The sequence below is a fragment of the Anomalospiza imberbis genome, chromosome 3, assembly GCF_031753505.1.
Source record: "Anomalospiza imberbis isolate Cuckoo-Finch-1a 21T00152 chromosome 3, ASM3175350v1, whole genome shotgun sequence".
NCBI classification, from domain to species: domain Eukaryota; kingdom Metazoa; phylum Chordata; class Aves; order Passeriformes; family Viduidae; genus Anomalospiza; species Anomalospiza imberbis.
In genome coordinates this window covers 6,205,261-6,228,051 of record NC_089683.1, presented here as the reverse complement: position 1 = coordinate 6,228,051, position 22,791 = coordinate 6,205,261, and the positions used below count along the sequence as shown (strand labels likewise).

The 22,791-nt window shown below is 39.8% G+C and overlaps 1 protein-coding gene across 3 annotated transcripts in view; it reads left to right on the top strand.

Annotated features, from left to right (window-relative positions):
• CLIC5 (chloride intracellular channel 5) overlaps nt 1-22,791 on the top strand; it is an 84,195-nt gene that overhangs the window by 44,679 nt on the left and 16,725 nt on the right. For all 3 annotated transcript variants that reach the window (XM_068183249.1, XM_068183248.1, XM_068183250.1), the window contains 3 exons: nt 7,027-7,136; nt 7,474-7,599; nt 8,935-9,041. In XM_068183249.1, the coding sequence (XP_068039350.1) occupies nt 7,027-7,136; nt 7,474-7,599; nt 8,935-9,041 (343 nt within the window). The remainder of the gene's footprint in view (nt 1-7,026; nt 7,137-7,473; nt 7,600-8,934; nt 9,042-22,791) is intronic.

The following is a 22,791-nucleotide window of genomic DNA, read 5'->3' as shown; positions in this document are numbered from 1 at the left end:
ATTCCAAGTGACCTCCTCAAAGAATATTCTTCCAATGGAGATTTTATTTTTGAACACTGAATTTTTTGTGTAGTTGCTCAAGAAACTCACAGTCACTGATACTTCCCTCTTACTGAGGCTTTTAAAATCAGCTTTTCATTTTGGGTTGCTTGTGGCATGATTTGCCAAGTGTAGAGAGTTGATACTTGTGAGAAGTCGGCTGCCTTCAAATTGTCTCACAAGATCTAAAACTGTTAGCCAGTCTGAAAATGGCATCCTGCATTTAGCACCCATCCTTTAGCTTGTATTTTGCTGACATTAAAAGAATATAAATACATGCTTTATGTGATTTCTTTCTACAGTACTGCTGGTGTTACTTAATGACTCTCACTCTTCTGGGGGCTTTTCCTTTATACATCACCCTCTGAAAGTAAGCCTTGGTGTTCAGAAGTTCCTCACAGCAAAGCAGGCTGGAATATGGTCTCTTGGAAAAAAAAATGGTACCAAACTTTATGCATGTATCTATATTTATATATTTGGGGTAGGAAGTTTTGTTATAGTTCCCACTACCTCTGATTATCGAATATTAAATTCTCATTAGGTGGACCACATGCAAAGTGAAGTAACAGATCTCCAAATACAAATAATATCATGTTCCAGGGTGTCAGACTAGTCTGTGCTCTTCTACTCCAGTGATATTTGTCAAGTCATGGAGCTTTAGAAGAAAGCAGAAGAGGTGATGGAATAGCATGGAATCCTTTCCATATGATCAGACCATTCACCCATGTCTAGTCCGTAGTTTTCTAAGTCTAAACTGCACATGACTGATTGGAGTTCTCAGACATCACAAGGTTTATTTCAGAGCAAAACTTATTTCATGCAAGAGCAAATGCAGTGGACAGTGGCTCCAACAAAGCCCTTGAGGTAACTGAGACCTATTAGTGCAGACTGATCCCTGTGCCTGCATCTGTTCTGCTAGCAGAACCTCAGCTGATGTAGCAGATAAATCTGATCTTTAACTGTGAATATACTAAGCCATCATGAAAGGATTCTCTGGAAGAAGCCAACCTATAGGACTGATCCTTTCCTGCCCATGCTGCCCCTCATGTGGATATAAAAGGTTTATATGATTTACCAAACCTATAGATAATATTTGTCCTGTCCTAACTACATGATGCCCATGGGACAATCTGCAATTCCATCTTCTGAAAGTCCTGAACATCTCAAGAGTACAAATGCATCTCTTCCAAAGCTGCAGAGATCTGAGAGTGCAGTGACAGCCCCTTGGAAATGCTCAGCCCTGCTGACATGCTTCTCAGCTGGTTGGAACCCAGTGTGAGAAGCCAGCTCCCCTCAAACTGGCCGGCAGCACAGACCAGTTCAGCCTATGTGCATCTGAAGTTTATGCCTGGATGTAATGCCAAACTGGGACAGCATTTTGGCTGGCTTTTGGGGAGCTGGCTAAAGAGTCTCACCACTTCCTTTTTGTTTCATTACTACCCTGACAGCCCTTCAGGCAAGTGATCTATTTATATTTGACATATATCCACATGGTCCATTTCCATGTGTGTGTGCTTAGCAATATTTTCCTGCTCTATCTTGCCCTCCTTTGGAAGGCTGCTGCCCACAGCTTCTCCTAGCAAAGTGAAATCTCAGGAAAAGTCCAAGGAAGTTGAAATGCTGCACAGCAAATTTATTATTGTTTTCATAGGCACCTGTTCAGGAAAGTACTTAAGTATGTGCTTAAGTCCAATTGTAATCAACAGGACTTAAGAACATGCTTAAAGTCAAGCATATACTTCCCCTGAATTGGGATGAATTTCAGCTCATGCTTAAATGCTTTCCTGAATCAGAGCCACAGTCAACAAGAGTGTCCTGTGATACACAGGGATTGTGAGACAAGATTTACTTCTTACCTAAGACCTACCAGTGCTGCTCTTTGAATGTACAGTTCTTAGCTTGCCTCTTGGTTGGTGGCACTCCAGAAAGCTCACTGGCTTTTGCATTTGGATGAGGAGTTGGGAAGGAAAAAAAAAAAAAGACAAGAAAATGGAAAAAAAAAAAAGCCCTTACTAAAGCAATACCTTGGCATGTCTGATCTCATGTTGCAACCCATGTTTTTTTCTCTACAATGGAGATTTGTGCTATTGTTTGTGTGGTATAATTAATAAGACAGATTTTTTTTTCTTAATTGCACAATAAATAGGATATTTCCTGGCCTGCTTTGCATTTCCAATAGGATTTTCACTTCCCCTTTGGGTTCTGAGTGTAAGGAGAGTAAGTGTCAAAAGACAGGAGCTTTCCCAGTTTTAAAACAAAGAGGATGTAAACATGTGTAATGTGAGTCTTGAGTTTGATTGTAGGGATGATGAAATCAAACCCCTCCTTAATCCTTACTGTTAAATATTGAGGTGAATTAGCCTGCTTGTTTTTCTTAACTTGTTAAAATCCTTTTGAAAAAAAATGTATTTTAATGTCCTTAAAAAATACCTACTTGCTTTACCCCACAGTCTAACAGACCCCTGGACCACGTGCAGAGTGACCTCAATGCAATGAAAAATGAAAGGAGAAGGAGGATAGATAAACCCAAATACATCATTTGCCTGGAAAAACCACAGTGCTTTGCCATAGGCAATTCTTTCCAGTGCTGCCATTTTTAAGCTAGATGCTTAGTCATTATTAATGATAGTGTATTTCTTTGAAGTTCTGTATTTTGGGAAAAACTGGAATTTGTCTTTTTTTCCTCCCTTAAGGTTAGTTAAAATAATATACAGTTGTCTGTGTGAATTGCATGTACCAGTTGGCATATTTTTGGAACATGGGAGGAAATTTATTCCAGTTACTTCATTTATAGCAAAGTATTAGCTTGAACTTGAGAAGAACTCCTTGTTCACATTGTTCAACTGTGCTATGCAGTGGTTGGAGGCTTTTGATACTGCCATGACTTCACAAAAATACTTGACACAAAGTAAAAATAAAATCACTGAGACTATTTTTTCTCCCTCCTGAAACCACCTAAATTTTAAGTAATGTTAATTTGCTCATGCAGCCCCCACACATGCACACAAATGTCGTTACGGTTTAATTAATTCACTAAAAATAGCTGAACTGTTTAAGGAGGAGCACCTTATAATTAATAAAGGAGAACACGTCGTTCATTCTTGCCATTACTCGGGTAGAGGGAAGCAGCTGGTCTGACAGGAGGCTTTTCCTGATGTTATTACACTGAGTTCCAGGGCAGGACCTTGCATCACTTGGTGTGAAGGACAGAAACAGTTGGAGACTAAGTAGAAAAGCATACTTTCTGAGTAGGTAAACTAATAAAATTCTGTTTGTGGGAAGCAATGGGAGCAGGAAGTGCTATTTCCAAGATGGAGAAACATAAGTCTCTAGAAATTCTGTCTCCACAAACTACAGACTTTTCTATTGCTGGGGTCCACGTTCATCAAAACTAAGACACTCAGTGGATTCAATCAAAGTGAAAGGTGGACAGATTAATCTTTCAGATGTGCATCTTGGCCTTGCTCACACAGGAGACTGTCCCTTGGGCACCTAAGTTAAACTTCAGTGGGGTGAGTCGTGATTGGCCAAAAAGTCTTGCCCAGCAAATCCTCAAATCTATTGTACTTTTCCACAGTCACTATGGGAATTTGCCTATTCAGGTGAGGCTCTTCTCAGTTGGGAGTGCACTTTAACAACTCTATCTCCTTTATCCTAGTGCCCACAAAGCCTCAAATCTGTCCCTAGCTGCAGTCTTTTATTCAAAATTGTCAGTACTGTCCCTAGTTGCAATCATTGTATCAGAAATACCCCATATTGCTGGCAGGGAAAGTGCATATGTCACCAACTTTCTCAATTTTATAAGTACTTCATCACTTTCACTGTGTTTCAGGGAAGCTGCATGAGAAAGCTTTTGTGAAAAACAGCAGGGATAAATGGTGGTTCTCCAACTTGTCAATTATATGTTCTTTTCTTTCCATCCACTGCTTGAATTCTTGATCTTGATGAAGGTATTATTTAATTCCTGCCTTTCTGAGCCCTTACTCTTGGACAAGTATGTAGCAGATTTTTATTTAGGCACTACTGGGGTGCTTTGAGAAAGCTGTTTTTCTTTGAAGCTCAGAGTGACTAAGTCTAGGAAGTTTTCTTTCTCATCTCCTCCTGGTAGTTAATAGACTTCACAAGGGATCTCAAAACACTCTGATAAGCCTTTGAAGTTGTTACCTACTAAGGTTTTGCTCTTTCTGAGTGCTGAGCATTGAATTACTGACTGCTGTTAGAAGCAATGAGAAAGGATTCATAAAACCAACAGAGCCTTGCCTATAATTTCCACAGAAAAAAAGCTGAATATAATAGATAAATTGTGTTGCTGGGGAGATTTTGATTCTGTTCCCTCCTCTGTCACCAGTTTGCCTTGTGATTTGTGGTAGCATTTTCAGTTATGCCAGTCACATGAGATCAAAACCCATGAGTCAGTCTCCACCCAGATCATGAGCCTGGCTTCCAGATCCCGAAGCTTTGAACAGAGATCATACTGTACTTTTTCTTTAGTTTATCTTTTGTTTTTGGAGTTTCCTCTGCCTATTCCCAATGTGTCTGTAGCAATAAATGTTTCCTATTGCTTTGGAAGTGTTGAGAAGGAATTTTGACCATTTGGGACTGTTGGAGCCCTCGTTTGACCTACACAAATGATTTTCTTTTTGATCACCAAGTCGATCTTATTTCTTCCAGATTTCACATCTTCTTCAATTTCCCTATGACTTCTACATCCCTTAGCCCCACACAAACCATCACTTCTGTTTCTCCCTTGTCATTATCATTCTTCCAGGCACATGGTGGAACTCTTTGGGATGTCCTTTGCTAAGGGTTGCACTCAGTGATCCTTGTGGGTCCCTTCCAACTCAGCAGATTCTGTGGTTCTGTGATTCAGCTGATTCTATGATTCAACTGATTCTGTGATTCAACTGATTCTATGATTGTGTGGTTCAGCTGCTTTGTCTTTCCTTCAGTCCTCTGGTCTGGAGATGGTTTTTCACCTTTCCCTTGAAGGACAGAGAACATATAAGAAGATGCAGGTCTGGGCAACACTTAATCTTTGCATGAGAATAAACAAATGGAGAGAGCAGGGAAATTGTGTTCCTGTGTATTTTCTGAAAAAAAAGATGAAATTGTTATTTATGACTAAGATGGTAAAAAAATCAAGGGGAAGTTTGGTGGTCATATCGCTGTTTTCTCCCATAGCATTTGCCTCTTTTCAGGAAGGGCAAGAAGTCAAAAGCTCCTGGCAAAGGTTTAACAAACAAAATCCAAATCAGAAAATGTGACTTTGCAGTAATTATGGCATGCACCATGGTGGTGCCTGGTATTCCCATGGTGACATTGTTGCTGTTGCTATGAAATTTGCAGAACAGAGCTAATGATGAAATTAATGAAATTTTGCAAATTCAGGCTGCTCACACCTCAGGTAGATGGGAAATGCATCCTCTCTTACTCATCCTCATGCTCTAACACTCTTTCACTCTTTCATCTTTTGTTTGTTGATCCTTGCATATGCCATGTGCCAGACATATTGCAGATCCATAATTTCAAGTAAAACTGCAACCAGACTGTTCCCCCCTATATCCAAGTACCTCTAGAGTCTGAGTGCTTGAAACTGAATCTGAACCCAGATAAAATCTCTTTACACAGCTCTGAAGTTCATGTCAGGTTCTCTCCAAGCCTTGAATTCACACTCTTCCCATAGTTTGGTGACAGGAAGTCTGAATTTGTTTTCAAACCCAGAGCTGTCAAAAGTTGCATTTAAGACATGAGAAAGATTCTTGATGCTCACCAGAAAATCTTCTGGCTGAACATTTCACAGTCAAGGCCTGAATTTGTACCAACTGGACATGTCTCAGAATGTTTCTAGCTGTGGTGGGGATATTTCACAGAGCTGCAATAATTAGAAGGGATTCATTCTTTAAGACAGAGAAATGCTATCTCACAGCTTGAATATTAATAAAAGAAAATTTATGACAGCCAACAGAGTAATATAATAATTATAATTATAATAAGTAATATTGTCTCCAAAGGAAAAGGGCATTTATCTGCTTAGCTCTTTCATCAGCCATTTTTGGACACACACTGTGCTTAAAATGCAGTTATGCAATCCATGTGGGTCAACAACAGAAGGTTGGTTGCTTCACCAGGATTATAAGAATCTTTTAAACACAATGGTACCACAAATTAAAATGGAAATCTATCAAAACAATTATCGTCCTGAAAGCTTTGGCCACAAGCATGATTATTGTAGAAGGATGTTGTCCTTGGCCACAGCTTTGGCTCAGTTCAGCTGGTGTTATTTGTATCCCTCCATGGCTCAAAGTTAGAATTTGCATGGCTAAGGACCATAAATTTTTAGAGGAAAAAATAGGCTGTTCCTCAATGCTAACACAAGCAGTTTTGTGTTGTTGTCTAGTGGTTTGTAGGCAATTCATTAGATACAAGAGATAGGAACAGACTGAATGTGGTGGCTGAAACCTGCCTTGAACCTTGGGAGAATTCAGACAGAGATTTCTGTCTGGACCTGGCTGTTTGTGTCTGAGGCCATTGTTGATGTGAACAAGAACGAGTCAATGTCCAGAGTTTTTGAGTTTAACTCTAAAGTACATGTTTTAGATAGTAAAACAGTGAAGCAGATATTGAACTGCAGTCTACAGACTTAAATAAAGCAGAATCAAGTCCTGAGTGTGTCTACCCTGTCCATGAGGCAGGCAGTTGTAGGTGTGAGAGTAGTTGAAAGAACACCCTGGATGTTGTTTGCCATCGGGAAGGGACACATCTCCTTGGAGATGTCCTCAGGAGAGGCTCCATGTTGCATCCTTGAGCTCCTGACAAAGACTGAATCCTGCAGTAACTCCATTCTTGTGTTGATGATAAACTATATTAAATAACAAGCACTGCTGGTTATTTTTAAAATGCTCATTTTTCTTTCACCATCCAATTTTCCGTCTTGAGGGAGATAAATGAGTAACAAATCTGAAATCCATTTTCCTTTCCCCCCGCCAGGCTGGTATAGATGGAGAAAGCATTGGGAACTGCCCATTCTCCCAGCGTCTATTCATGATCCTGTGGCTCAAAGGAGTTGTGTTCAATGTCACCACTGTTGATCTGAAAAGGTAAAAACTGTTCTGTTTAATTTAAAATAGGTGCATGACCCACTGTTTGCACTATAGAAAGACCCCTCCAAGTTAAATCAGATTTGTATCTGGCCTAGAAAGCCTGTGGTGCACAACAAAATAGTTGGGATTCAGGTTTGGCTGTTGTTTTTATTTTTTTCTCACTTGTGGAATGTTTTTATATTAAACAGGGTGCTTGGGGTAGTTTCAAAGTCTTCCAACCACAAATTACTGGAGAGGGGAAAAAAAGCAGACTGATTTTGTAGGAACTATAAATATCTGTGCAACTACCCGACCATAAAGATTAGTGATTTCATTACTTTTTCTCTGCTTGCAGAAAGCCAGCTGACCTGCACAATCTGGCTCCTGGGACCCACCCACCTTTCCTGACATTTAATGGAGAAGTCAAGACAGATGTTAACAAGATTGAGGAATTCTTGGAAGAGATTCTTGCACCTCCAAAGTAAGATTTTCAGATTTTTTTTTTTTCAGTCAATATTCCATTTCCTAGGAATGAAAGATGTCCTAAGAAGAGTTCCTAAAAAGCACTCCTTCCTACAACCTTTACGTACTGGAGTAATATTTATTTATGAAACTTGCTGGCTTCAGTGAGATGACTTCCATGTGTGAAGGTTACTTATGTGACTAATAACTGCAGAATGTTTTCTCTGTACACATTTCAGGATGCCCTTTTATGCAGAATTAAGGAGACCAGTACTAGAAAAAATTTGTAGGGGTCTGGTGGCCACATTTTGCAAAGCTAAAAATAACTTGGAAGAGATGCTGAGAATTGCCACACAAAATATCTGTGCCAGGAAAAGCATTTTACAGTGAAAAACTAGAGGTTTCTGAGCTGCATGGTGTGTTAGGAAGGTTGGAAGGGGAACTGATTACATAGGACAGGAGGCTCGGGAAGCAGAAAAGTGCTCATTATTCTAGTCAAGAAATGAGAAGAGCCCATAACTGAAAGTTATAGCTAAACTAATTCAGATTAGGAATAAGGCCCAGATTTTTTCAGTATAAAAAAGCTACCAGTGAAAGGTTTAGATTTACCAGATATGCCTTACTAAGTCAAACATTTTGGACTTAATACAAGGATAATGGAAAAAATAAATAGTTGGCTTGTGAGTTGGACCTTAGAATCTATGAATCCATCTAATTTGGCTTGGTTCCTTGTGGAGCATTTTACCTCCAAGTGAATCAGCAGCTATAGGCCAGTCCTGAGGCAAGAGATCAGGCATTTAAATTTTCTATACTCTGCTCCAAGACCACTGAAGTCAGTAGGAGTCGTTAGTTTGTGATTATCTTTCAAATCAACATATTCCTTTTCACCAAATGTCTATAAAAAGCGATGCAGGGACTGGAACATTTATGTTCCTTCACCTGGTTAATCCTAACACCCTTTGCTGTTCCATCCTGGAGTACATTTTCAGAGGAGAGGATTAGACACGACTGCCATTCATAATGGAGCGATCTGGCTGCCACACTCCCCTGCACCTTTCTGGAAATGTATGTTTCCTTCTGATTTAAGGCTGATTTTGAATTGTGGTTACATAAAGCACAAATGCAATTACCTTTGTCTTGACACCATCCCTGTGTAACTCTCCACATGCCTGCCTTGACAGGCAGATAACAGATACGGTTAAGAGGGTCTTGCCAAGCTGTTTTGAGATAATGAGTGTTAATTACAGCTCTTCACACGGGAGGTTTTTCTTCTCTTCTTGTAAATTGTATTTGTAGCCATAATTGTGATGCTGGTAACAAAGTGTTACTCTCCCCACTGCTCTTGCCTTTTCAGGTACCCCAAGCTGGCTGCTAAGCACCGGGAATCAAACACTGCTGGAATCGATATATTTTCCAAATTTTCTGCATACATCAAAAACACCAAGCAGCAGGATAATGCTGGTGAGTATGACCATTGCCAAATGTGCCAGGGAGTTTGTGTGCTTAGAAGTGGAAGAATTTTGCCATTCTCTCATCATTTTTTGGTAAACTTTGTTCAGATGACATCAGGCGCTGCTGCTGATCAGCTTGAGGTGGTTGGTTAGGTGGACTCAAGTCACATATCCACAGTTGAATTAACTACATCTGTAGTAGTAAATAAAAGAGGCACAGAGTGTTTGGTAGCCTCTTTACCAACAGCCATGGCATGACTCCATACAGCCCAGTTTCCTCACCAGAACAGGATCCCAAACTGCTTACTTGAAGAGACTGGTGGCATGTGCTACCTCCTCCTCTGCCCCAGCACTGCTTAGAGGAGTGTGTGTTGACTGGACTCAAACCTGTGAGAGCAACTCATGCTTTATTAGATGTTGCCATCAGGCTCTTGGCCCTCTTACCTTATGATTATGTTATGCTGTTATAGCTAATTTGCTCATATAAACTGAGTTATATTGAGACATTCCATATAAAATAATTAAAAGACAGGAGTGAATTTAAGAAATGTAATTACACTCTGTAAGCCCCAGATTTTCCTTCACTTTTGTTTATGAAAAGAAAGAGATGAAGAAGCCAGAAGCCAGATGCCATTCATATTTATATGCATCCCACACTGTCTTAATGAAATTGCTGTTCTTCTCCACATTCCTTTCACCTCAGAGAAGCAAAAGTCCAGAGAGTCTAAGCTTCTGTTGCTCCATAAAGCTGTGGATTTACACATCCTTATCCCTTGAGATGATCTAGTAGAATATTTGCAGTCATTCACTGATTTACCTTCTGCCTTGTATTACTGCTTTTGCAGAGACATAAGGCATGTTGTATTCCGTGGGCTTATATCACATCATTCAGAAAACACTAAATTTTTCAGGTTCCAGCTCTGCCACACACTTCATCTGTGCAATTATATTTCATTGCTCGGGGCTGACCCATGAGATAAAAGTGGGTAAATGATGATTTATGTCAGATAACAATCTCCTCTGTAATATTTTTATGGTGTTAACAGAAGGAAATAATTATAGTGCTTAATTTCTCAGTGATGCTAAAAACTTGGGGTTTTTTTTTTGTCTAATGCTAATGGGATGCTCAGCTAACCTTTATAGGAAGTTGTAAAAGGAAGATAAATTAAGACTTAGACTTAATAGATGTAACAATGAAAGTAAAATATCTTGGCCATTTACAAGGGAGTTTTATAGTCTGCTGTGCAACTGTAAATCTTCAGCTGTGCTACCCTACATGCACAGTCACAGCTCTTGCTTCTCAGCAACTGCAATATTCTAATCCCTGGGCTCACAAGGGCTAGCATCTCCAGCCAGGAATAAATGGGTGTCTTGGAGGTGTCTGCATCTGGCATAAGCAGAGCTGGAATTCAAGGTCTCACTATGGTGAGATAAGAAATCTAACCCCACAAAGCACTCCACACTTTCAGAAGCTGCAGTATGATTAAAGAGAGCTTTCCCTAGTTCTGCATAACAAACTCTTGGTTTAGATACTCTTGTAAATGACAATTAAGCACACCAAAGTTTTAGAAACAAGAGCTGTTAAGCTGCAGGAGAGACACAATCTTTGCTCCCTGCAAACATGCTCACTCCATTTTTTTTACCTGGTTCCTGCTCCTGTCTTATCCAGACACTGCAGTCTCTGAATGTACTGATGCTCAACTTTCCTCTTCAAAGTATAGAAAAGCTTTTAGCTTAATTTTATTACAGCTGGAGTGCTGCATTGCAAGGAGAATAAAGCAGACATGAGCAGAGTAGAACTGTATCTTTCTATCTATAACTATGTTCTTTCTATCAATGAAGTAAGGTCCCTGGGACTGTCAGTGCAGACCTCAATTTCAGCAGAGTAATTGACTGTCAGTTTTCAAGGGCTAAGGAAGAAAAGTTTCTCCCTAATCCCAGGGATGTTTTATTCACCTTCTGTCTGGTTCATCTGAACAATGGCAGTTTTTCTGAAGGCTGATTAGGATGGAGGAGAATGAGTTAGACAAAAAGTAGTTGTGTTAAATTTCTTAAGCAGTGAAAAGACTGTGTGCAAAGAGGAAAGGAGAGCAACACCGTGTACATATTTCCTAATGAACCTATTCATTTTTGATTTATATTTAATACATTTTTGTAAAATTGCACCACTGATTCAAAAGGGATCTGGGGCTCTAGCCCTGCGCTGTTGCATATCATTTTACAACAGGTCCTGCTGCATTATTAAAAACAATAGAATAGAATCACAGAATCCCAAAAGACCTGGGATCTGTAAATTTGGAATCTGGAAAAGACCTTGAAATCATCAAGTCCAACCTTTGATCACGACACTGTCAATTAAACCATAACACTGAGTGCCACACCCAGTCACTTATTGAATACTTCCAGGGGTGATGACTCCACCACCTCCCTGGAAAGCCCATTCCAATGCTTAACAACCCTTTCACTGACTAAATTCTTCTTGATGTCCAGCCTGGCCTTCCCCATGTACAGCTTGAGGCTTTCTATTGAAGTAAATAGTTTTTATATTGTATTAATATTATAGTCTCTTATATTTATATATTAAATAAGTTTTATACATTCATTTTGATATATTGTGATATTATATGATATGATTTTTATTTTTCCTATATAACAGCAGAAGTAGTTGTATATAGTTCTGTGACAAAAAAAACATTTTATAAAATATAATTACTTAGGTGAAGTCCCTTTCCCTGTCTCCACATGAGCAGGTGAGATCCAGAAAGAATAGAGATGGCTGCTTGTGGTTATCAGAAATGGTTTCTGTAGCTCCCAGCTCTGAGATAAAGGTTATATGTGTCTAGTGGTCATCCTCTATATCTGTTCCTAGCTCCAGCTGATTCCAGTGCTTGGGTTAACTGGAAAGCCACACCCGTGACTGGAACATCAGTTGCATGTGATCAGAACACAAATAGAAGAAGAGTTGTTAGTAAATTAAAAACAGGTTATAGAACCCAGGTCGTTATATAACAATAGTTTTTATTTCTTTTAATAGGCAAATCGGCAATAGAGGCCAGCGGGGGCAGGGGGCAGGACGGCAAGGTGGTTAAAGCACCAAACACCAAGTTATTTAAATTATGTTCTCTTTACTCAGGAGTCAGGGAAGTGAATTCAATAATATGTGGGATATCAGGCTGGGTATTTGTGGCATCAGCCTGTCTTTGGCTGTGAAAAGTGCGGGTTAGGTGTAATTATGTGTGACCATTCCTTGTAGGGTACTGGTTTAGAACAGGTCTCATGGTGTGTGCCATGTGAGCTCTCACCCCAGCCTGGGGCTGTTACGGCTCTGCAGAAGTGACACAAAGTGGTTGTTTGTGTAATTAATAATTAATTACATAATTAATTATATTTATGCAGCATGAGGGTACTGGATGTGAGAACACACATCAAACACACCAAAGAGAAGTCCAAGCTGCTGTCCCTCTTAGCAGAGTTTGCAGCCAGGGCCATGGAGAAATGTCACACTTCAGGTGATGCCACTGCTGGCTGTGTCACTGTGGTATTTCCTGTCCTGAGAGCACTGGCAAGATGGCACTACTAGCACAGCCTTTACATAGCTAAATGGTTTTTTTTTTCCCTGATAGTGAAAAAGTCAGTGAGGACAACAAGAGATTGGTAAATCCTTCCTTTAGTGTGTGTCTGAGTCCTCGTATGTGAATGAGCAGATGCAAGGGTACATTTGTAGGTCTGTTTCTGAGATTGGGACACCCTCTGCTGGCAAATATATGAATGTATAAAGCAATTCTGCACAAGCAGCTTTACAATCAGGGCGGAAACATCCCCTTACCAAAACAGGATTATTTCTGTCAAGACAGTTTCCTCTTACAAATGTAACATTGTCAAAAGAGAAGTGTTTCTTAGTAACCTATCAATTTTGACAAAGTTTTCATGGAAAAAAATATGTTTTTTCTGGATCAGTTAAATTTACTTTGAAGTAAAAATGCTTTAACATTACAGAGAAAAATAGTGATTTTTTTTTTCTGGATTCATGCAGTACTTCATTAGCCACACACCGTTATGTTTTATGCCTGGCACAGAAGCAGGTGATAACCTTCTCCTGTAAGTCTGCATGGCAATATGTTATTGATCATGATTCATTTACTTACCGAAGGTATTTGGCAATGAAGCTGCCCTGATTTAATAGTTCCCTGAATTTCTGATTCTTTTTTTTCCATCTTTGTTTTCCTAACTTTTCTGTCTTATAATATAAAAAGGTTGAAAGTTTTGGAACGGGCTGGCGAGGGCTGTAAGCCCAGAAGCAAACATGCTCATGCCATATCAAAGTCCCACCACTTTTAAGCTTCTTGAAAGGGAAGGAATTGATTCCAGATTCTCAGGATGTGGCAAGCTGTGTTTAAAGAAAGTGTGTGCATTTATTATTTCAAGTCAGTTCAATCAGAACTTGATTCCTTCCACCCCCTGTGCCACTTGATAATTTTATAACAGGCCTGTTTGAAGGAGTCCTCTCCTCATTGTGGGATTAGATCTGTGTTTCAGTAGCACCACTGGATTATTCAGTTCTCTGGCTGTTGTCACCAGGCTTCACCCCTTATCCCTGAAATGACAAGGGCTCATTCACACATAGACAGGAGTCCTTGGGAGGGTTCAATGCAGTAGTCTTGAAAATTATTTCCTGGGTGCTCTTGCTCAAGTGTTCATGGCCAATTTGAGAGTTTTTGATTGCTTAGTGATTGTTTAATATCAAGAAGGAAGTCTTGTCTGAGCACAGGAAAGTAAACTGAGGTCTTGTGTGTTTACTTTGGTTCCTCTGGTTGATGCCGAGCAAGTCACTCATGCTCTGTACGATCACCAGGGAAGCAACAATTTATGTATTCATTGGAGGAGGATGAAATCTAATTAATTGGAATGTTGTGTACACAGTCAGCATCCTGCTTATTATTTTTACTTGCGAGACTGTGTGCTGCAAACCAAGGGGACAACCTGGGGTAACCACCCATTAACTGTCCCGCCTAAAATTGTGAGTTCTTTGGCTCACAGAATGAACCCTTTGATTTCATGTAGGAGTTTAAAAAGTTGTTCTTGAATTGAGTTCTTAGGGGGCACCAGCTCCAGTGTGGGTGGGCGCATTCATTAGTGGTACGGAAGGATATTTCACTGTACGGCTCCTCAGAAGGCGCTGAGCTGGGAGACCACCAACATGATTTCGTGCAGAGGAATTTCCAGCCGTCTGACCAGAGGACTCTGCTTGTCTGGTTTGGATTTACATCAAGAGGCCAAAAATAAAAGCGCATTTAAATCATTAATTCACATGTGATTAAGTGCTGTTCACCTCTTTCAGTAGCTCCATCACACTTTGTGGTTTGGTGTGTGAGGTGGGAAATGTCTCTCTCAGTGTGCTGTGTATGTACACGTGCAGTAGAAATGCGCACACACACACCGGCCTGGAATTAAAACTGCCCTACTTCAGTTTTACACTGTGGAGTTACTCCTGCTAAGCAGAGGGTCAGACCCACAGCACAGGTATGTGCACAGGCTGAATTGTGCACAGTGATCCTTCCTAGGAGCCATCACGTGCCTCTTGTCATAAGCAGAAAATCTGTTCACTCCAAACCCCAGTGTAGAATATTCACAGTAATACCAGCTGCATGGTCAGACCCTGTGTGGCTCCTGAGTCAGGAGTAGGAGCTTCTTGATGTGGCGGGGCAGCTTGGGACATCCTGATGAGCGTGGTGTGGTCTGGCTCCAGCAGCACAACAGCCAAACATCTGTCCCCAGAGCATCTCCACCCATGGTGGGGAAGGGCAGGGAGTCAGCCCTATTCTTTCCAGCCTGGCTTCTCTCAGCCAAAGGGGTCATATTACAGCTGTAACTGTGATATGGCTTCTCCTGAGTCTTTGTTCCTTCTGACCTGTTCCATGCCTAAAGGCTTCGCCCTGTGCCCAGAAAAGTTCCCGGCAAAGCTGCTCTCGAGTTTGCCAGAGCAAGTTTAAAAATTTGTTTGAATGCTCTTGTATTGATGGAAAGTTTCCTGTGACAGGGATCTTGGATCAGACTCTAATTTGGGACCAACATTACGCTTTATGCTTTTTGAATAGATTTTCAAAGTGCCATATAAATATATAGGCAAAAATATGAATATGTATGTGATGTCTATATATCAAGTTGCAATTACATTTTTTTATTCTTTCTCTTTAGTTGAAGAATTTCCATTTTCCACTACAAACCCCACATTGGTCCAAGGCCTGGAACAAGCCACAGTTTGTCCTGTAGTGTGACAGTACCAAGTTTTCTCTGTCATACAACCAGGAAGGACTAGAAAGAGCTTTTAAAATTGCTTTAGAGAAAAGGACTTGCTTAGTGATGGAACATGTCAGGATGACAGTTCTTCTAGTGGAAGGTGTCCCTGTCCCTGCAGTGAGGTTGGAAATAGATGACTTTTTAGGTCCCTTCCAACCCAGGCCATTCCATTATTCCATGCTGATTCCATGATTCTTTAATTTTGGCCATTTGAAGCACAAAAAAAGAGCTATTTCAGAACATTTTAAACAAGTTTTTATTGCTCCCCTTGAGCTGAATAATGTCGGGCTCATGGTAGCTAAAGTGCTTGGCAGCTTTACAAAACCAGCCCTAATATAAAAAATACCCAATCTTTAAAACATATGTAAAATAAGTTTTCTGCAACATTTGTGGCACATAAAGTACCAAATACATGTTGGTGAGTGTGATATAAAGCTTTTATTGCCATTCATTTGGGATGACCCACATAACTCACTCATGATATGCTAATAAAACTGTTCACTCTGTCTCCTTATAAAAACACACATGTAAAGACCACTAAAACTGTGCTGTAGCTTTGTGCTAACTTGTTAAGAAGTGCTGCAAGTTGCATTTATCACCTGTCCCAAATTGCTTTATCTGCTTTCTGCCCAGTAATCAAAGTCTAAAATGCCCAAGAACAACAGTTTCCAACATAAGTTTTCTTGAGAAATAACTTTTTGAAAGTTCTCAAAATCATGCTGGCTGGATGCCCAGAGCCATCAGTATTCTGTCTGGTACCAGTGACAGCTTTAAGGACCAATATCTTTTTTTGACCTGCCAAAACTGAGAGCTGAAATGTTATGTCATTAAAAGGAAGAGGTTTTCAGTTTTCTAAAATGATAACACACCACCACCTTAGTCTGAGAAATATGTAATTTGCAAGGGAATATTTCTGAACTTTCCATCTTCTAATACCTTACTAATTGAGGAACAAAGATTTCCTGATGGAAATGTGAAAAACACTATTTGAAGACAACACAAAAGGAACATTTTCTGTAAGTCCAGATGTGATCAGACTGCAGGCTGTCCAAGGCAGGGACTTGGTATGCCTGGTTAACAGTCTTAGATGCAACCATTTTGGGAATAGCAAATATTTGCATTAAATTTACTAACAGACAAACATTTCTGACGCGTCTCTGCTGAAGCAATTTTGAAGACATAGAATACCACAGGGAGGAATAGAGAGAGAAAAAAGAAAGATTATATGTATTTATATAATTTAAATTTCTAGAACATGCTGAAGTCAACAAGGTTAATGGCATGATGAAATTAAGGCACTTACTCAAGCTTTTGCTGAGTCAGGGCCTGTATGCATGGCCAGGCCTAGAGTAAAACACTTGCAATGGGAGCAGTAGTTGGCAGCCACTCTCCTTTAAGAGGGAATTATTTCCCCTGTGTGTTGGAATATTCCTCCAAGTGCTGCTGGCTTTACTGGGATGCTTTGTTCTGTTTCCCAGCCGAGCTGCCATGCTCGCACTCAGGAGCAGTAGCACAGCTGGAAGTGGATTAGAGCAATCTGGCAGCAGCAGTCCTGGGAGGAATTAAGCGCCTTGCTGCTGGAATGGGAGGCCTAAATTACATTATTATTTAGAATTGAGTTTTGACTTCATTGCTCTATGGTTTTGCTCTATGGTGGATAACTCCCTTTGTTGGGATAGACTTGGTGTATCTTAAGTTGTTCCCCACAGCAAGGACTTAGATGAAGTTATGGCCTTGCTTAGTTCACTGTCCAAACCTTATATAAGCAAATGTTTGGGTTTAAACACCCAACTGGTCTTGATGTCCTGACGGGATTGTTCAAAGGTTTGCATTTAGCCATTGCAAGCTATCACATGGTAGATAGCCCAGTGACTGGCTCCTGGAAGTCAGTTTGCAAAACTGCTGATGACTTCAAAGGGAAAAGAATTGGCCCAGGTTCTGTTTTTCCCTAAACAGATTTTTAAAGATTTTTTTTCAATTTTTTTTAAATGCATGCAAATGTTCTTCATAAAATAGCAGGGAAAAGAAGAATGAGATGTAAATGAAAATCAATGTTGCTAAGTTTCTTTATTAGATATATCTTAAGTCATTGACTTTCAGCTTGAAAACACTGCTAGAAATGAGGTGACAAAATGGGAATTAGAGAAATAATTCTTGTAAAAATATCCTGCTTTTTATGATTGTGGAAAAAACGTAATCCAAATTTCATGGACTTTGAGGCCAGAAGGATCTTTGTGTTATTTAGCATCATCTCCTACAAATCACATCCCAGTGAGTTTTGCCCATTGAGCAGCCATGTTAATGTTCCATCCTGAAAAGGATTTGGTTTGATTGAGCAGAGAACAGGAGAAACTGAAGTGTCCTTGGTACACTGAAGAGTCTTTGGGGCTTTTTTCCAGTCCTTGAGCAGTGTCTTACTGTTTTCCTTTGACATCTTCCTGGAATTCCCAATGCCCTTTTCCTTTTTTTAACTGGGGACACCAGAACTGAGAAAAATGTTTTTAACACTTGCCACAACAGCTCAGTTGTAACAGAGACAATGTGACCTCCCTACTAATTCTTGGATTGGTTTCATACATGCAGACTTAATTAAAACTGATTTTGCTTCTGCTCCTTTCAGGGAGGTTGAGGCATAATCACACTGATCCCTAAGTCATTTCAAGGGGCTTGAAACAAAAAAATCTCAAAAGCGGAGAAACAATGGCAAAGAATTAAGATGAAACTCATTTGTAAATCTCATCGTCTCACGGCTTTTTGTGTCTCGGTAACATTTTTTGAACACAAAAATTCTGGAAAATTGAACACAGAAAATTCTGGAAATACTAAATAAATCTATTTGAGACTGAGATTTTCCACGTGAACAAAGGGATTAGGGAACTTAATAGCTTTAAAATTTCATCCTCAGGTGCTGCTAGCTAGGCATTGCTTTGTCTCTCCCTCACGTGTCTTCACGGATGCTGGAATTAAACAACATAGTTGAAAACAGTGGAATGCAATTGGGATTATCCTGGTGTAAACAGAAGTAGACTTTATTCTTCTGCCTGGAATTGGATGAAATTAGTATTAAAGATTCAATCACGAACAGCCTGTACAGGAACAAATTTCTTCACTTAAGTCTTGGAACACAAGGGGTCCCCAGAGCACTGCTGCTAAAGCCCAGCTGCACTCGCTACCAGAATCTCACTTTTCTCCTACTTGACCGCAGATACATGAAGTTAGTTTTCCTTTGTTAGTCCCAAAATTGTCTTATTTGCTCTTCAGTAGTAAAACAAAAGTTTAAACTCTGAGTGAACACACTAAAAAATCGAGATAGTGGAGTGATAACCTCATACTATAAATAATGTGTGTTTATAATCTGCAGGGCTTAATTTTTTTTTTCCAAATTCCTGATGCAAATCAGCTGCTGCTTGTCTGCAGTTGCTTTAAGGACACCTGCACAATACTAACATGGCAGAGGTCAGGATTAGGCCCTTGAGGACGTGCCCTAGAAATGATGTTTGTCACTTACGTGCTGCTACAGGGTCAGGATGATTTGTGAAACGCAAGTTCGGTGCTGTTCTTCCTGGGGCACTTGTAGGCCAGTAGTTTTACATTCACTTGCTTCCTGCCCTCAGGGTCACTTGGACTCCTAAGAGACTTGGGAATGAAGCTTTCTTCTGGTGTCATTTGAACACCTGGGTTTTCTTCTTAACAAACCTTTGAAGGTGCTCTGACAGCATTCTTCATGATAATGTTACAAGTATTCCATTTATTTCTTGCCTCCCTTGTAACAGTGGATAAGAAGAGGGAGGGAGGAAACTTGAGTTTTCAGGAAAAAATATAAACTAGTCAAAACAATCTTTCTAGATGCTTGAAAAATTTACTATTTAAGGTATTATTGATTCACCTGCTTCACTAGGTTTAATTTGGGAGTAGGACCGATGATATCACAAAAATAGAAAGATGCCAAGATGCCTCTTCTTTTTGTTATATTTACTGTTTATCACATCTAACCTGAAATGTATTTCCACAGTTGGTGCTTTACTGCTTTACTAATGTAAAGTTGTGGGCAAAGAGTATTTTTATTTTTATATTGTATATAGGACGTGGCAAGGCAAATGATTTAAAATATTTTTAAAAGGCCATATAGAAAACTTCAGGAGAAGAGACTCAAATCTCCTAAATCCAGGTAACCTCTTCATCCTTGGATCATTGCTCTTTGTCTTAGGAAGAGGTAGCTGGGAATAGAGCTTTCAGTCTTTCTCATTCCTTCTATGGAGGTATTGAGACATATCTGTCAAAATATCCCAAACTTTTTGGGTGGAGCTCTAATCAATCAATCAATCAATCAATCCACATCATCAGTATGTAGATGGGATGAGAAGGGAAGAAAGATGATAAGGGTGGGATCATCTCACCTAAATCTGTCTAAAAGTTATATGTTACTCATTCAAAAGTCCTGGTTTATTTCTGATCAATGGAGGGAGACATTTCTAAAGGGCATTTTGATTTTTCTTAAAATATGAGTCTAAAGTTGGGAGTATTTCCTTTGGAGGTGCCTTTCTCTCATTGCTACCTATAAGGGATACTTGAACAATTAGGTCAGACTAATTACCTAACACTTAGAAGTCAGGCAAGGGGAATCTTACCCATAAGGAAATCAACAGATTTTTGATGTGTCCAGGTTTCTGAGGGTGCTTGGGGTACCCCTCAGTGGTGCCAGCTCCATGTTCCTCTGTGTTCTGGAGGAAGTGTTCCTGGGGCTTAGCACCTCCATTTCTCTCACTGCACATACACAGAACATATATGTGCCTACATGTATGGAAAATGTATCCCTGTTTATGCCTGGCTCAGACCATGTCTGAAAGGTGATTTAGGACCAGAGTTGTGTGGCTGTTTCCATGTGTGCCCCTGTGTTTTTCTGACTCACCCCATTCCTGGTGTTTGCTCACCCCAACATGGACTGGGAGTATAAAACCCCTTTTCAAGTCCCAACTCTGACTTGTCTGGAGGATGAACATGAGCCTCTGTCCCCTACAACAACCCCAAACCAGGAAAAAGTGGATTTGAGGAATAAGAGACACTAATTTATTTCTCTTCTGCGTACACAAGGTATTTGTTGATTCATTAAGTGGGCAGAGACAGATCACGGCTTTTTCACAAGGCTGTGTGGGCATTCACCTTTATTGTGGGAACATGCACTAGTCTCTTTTCCAGTGAATATTGAATTATTTATCTGAAGTGGAGCATCTTTAATAGGAGAGCTGAATCACCCCAGAAACTCCCTTTGGCCCACACTTAGGTATCTAAATGCCTTGGATGCATGGGAGCACACAACTTCATCCTCCTGTGCATTTCCAATGGCTTTCTCAGTGAGAGAGCTCCCACTCATTTGCTGCTCAGAGCTGGGGATTTTATGAGGCAGAAACAATGCCTGGAAAGGATGCTGCAATGCTCAAATGGGCCCTGTGGGGAGTAAACCCTAATATTTAAGTAACTTTAAAAAAAATTGAGGTATCATCCTAGATCACTTGAGTGGACTGTGAAACTATATTCAAAGGGTAGGATTCATCTCGCCTGACTTCACCTCCCTGAAAGTGAGGTGTCTAGTCTGAGCTAGTCCTTTAGGTTTCATCTGTAGTTCACACAGCAAGAGGGGCATGTGTGCAGTGAGTCACACTGGTCTGAATCAGGTGGCTCAGGCAGTGGGATGGAATTACCCTCTGGAGATGCTCAGCCTCTGAGCACAGAGGGAACCGACAGAACCAGCTTAGACAAGGCACCCGACCCTTAAATGGCTGAACAGAAGAAAACAAGGCAGCACTCAGATCTCAAGGGTTTTATTGAAATCACAGGGGGGAAGATAAACTGTTCTGTAAGGAGTACAGAGTCATGTGTGTTGCAGTCACAGCTCCTCCATGGAGAAAAAATAATCTATACAGATTAAAGTTACAATACTCTGTTGAGCCAGCCTGAAAACTAAAAAAAAAAAAAAAAAAAGGGCAGGATGGAGAAAAAAGAGAGTGAAAATATGAATCCTTGGTTTTTAATCAGACTGTCAGACTAGTGGAATGATATTATTTTCTTACCTTAAATTGCTGTTTCTTAGCTTGTTCCTTTTTCCTACCAGAAAACGGTATTGGATCTCATATAATATCAAACTGTGAATCTGGAAGTGATCAGGAAAGGTGGTTTGTTTTTTTAAAGGAAAAGTAAATCTCAGATGGTTTGATTGAGACTGTGAATATTTATGTACTGTTCCCCCTTTTCCCTCATTGGTATTTCACCAAGTTAATTTGCGTGTGTTACAGGATAAATCTTACAGGAGGGCAGTGGAAGAAAGCAGGAAAAAGGGAAAACATCAATCAGTGATCCAGGGTAGCAGCAGGAATCGTTCATTTTTGTACATGGATCATGGTTTGTTGTACTTGCCTGGGCTTGACAATTAAGAACCTTGCAGTTGTGTTGAGATCAGCCTCAGGTAGTTTCAGATGTTGGCTACAAAAGACAAGATGTTGCTGGGCTTCAATCACTTTGAAGCCTTGTTGTCACAGGGATAATCACTTAGAAAGAGGGCCACCTATATTTGTCCTTGACTTGGAGAAAATGTTTTGTGACAAAAGGTTTATTTAATAAAAATGCCATGGGTGGTGTGAGTAACCTGATTTATTGGCATATGTGGGTGGAATTTTGTGAATAATAACTTGCTTTGGAAAGTAAAAGTATTTTCTGTTAAACTGTTTGAAACATAAGGTTATTCTCCTTTTAATTTGGAAATGATATGTTAATTTTGAAGATTGCCAACATTTAAAAAGTGATGCAAAAATTATTGGATGTCTAGGCAAGACTTACTTAACCAGCTGTCCTCAAACATAACTTCCTTGTTTTTGTGTTTGTTTTGAAATCTTGCATTTTTTTTTGCTTAAAGTTTGTTTTAAAAAAAATTAACTATTTTTGCTCTTTTTTTTCACATAAATCAGATAGTTTTTATGTTCAGTTTGCTTAAAAATCTATTGTTCTTAGTACTCTGATTGTATCCTCCATGCTTTGAATCTTTTTCCATAATTACTATCAAGTGAAATCCTTATCCTGCAAGAAGTTCCACACAAGCACATAAAAAAGGAGTTAATCTCACCTCATTTTAGCTATTTTAAATTTAGGTAGCCAGTCTACCTATGAGAGAGAGTGAGAGAGATAGAGAAAGTGAGATTGAGGCTTCTCTGTTGGTAATTCAGTTTTTCCTAGGCTACTATTTTAAGATGGAATGATTTGCCTTCCAGTGGCTCGTTCAGGCCACAGATTGGTGTTTATGTGCTTTGTCTGCTTTGCTATTTCTCCTTGTCCCAACATTAAACAAGGAAGGAAATATTTGGAGTTCAAGGAAGGGGAAAAAGAGTCCTTGCCTGACCTCTGCAAATGCTGTGGGTGTGGGCAGTCTGAATCAGTTTTACTTTTTCCAAACCGTTTTTCTTTTACTACTTTCT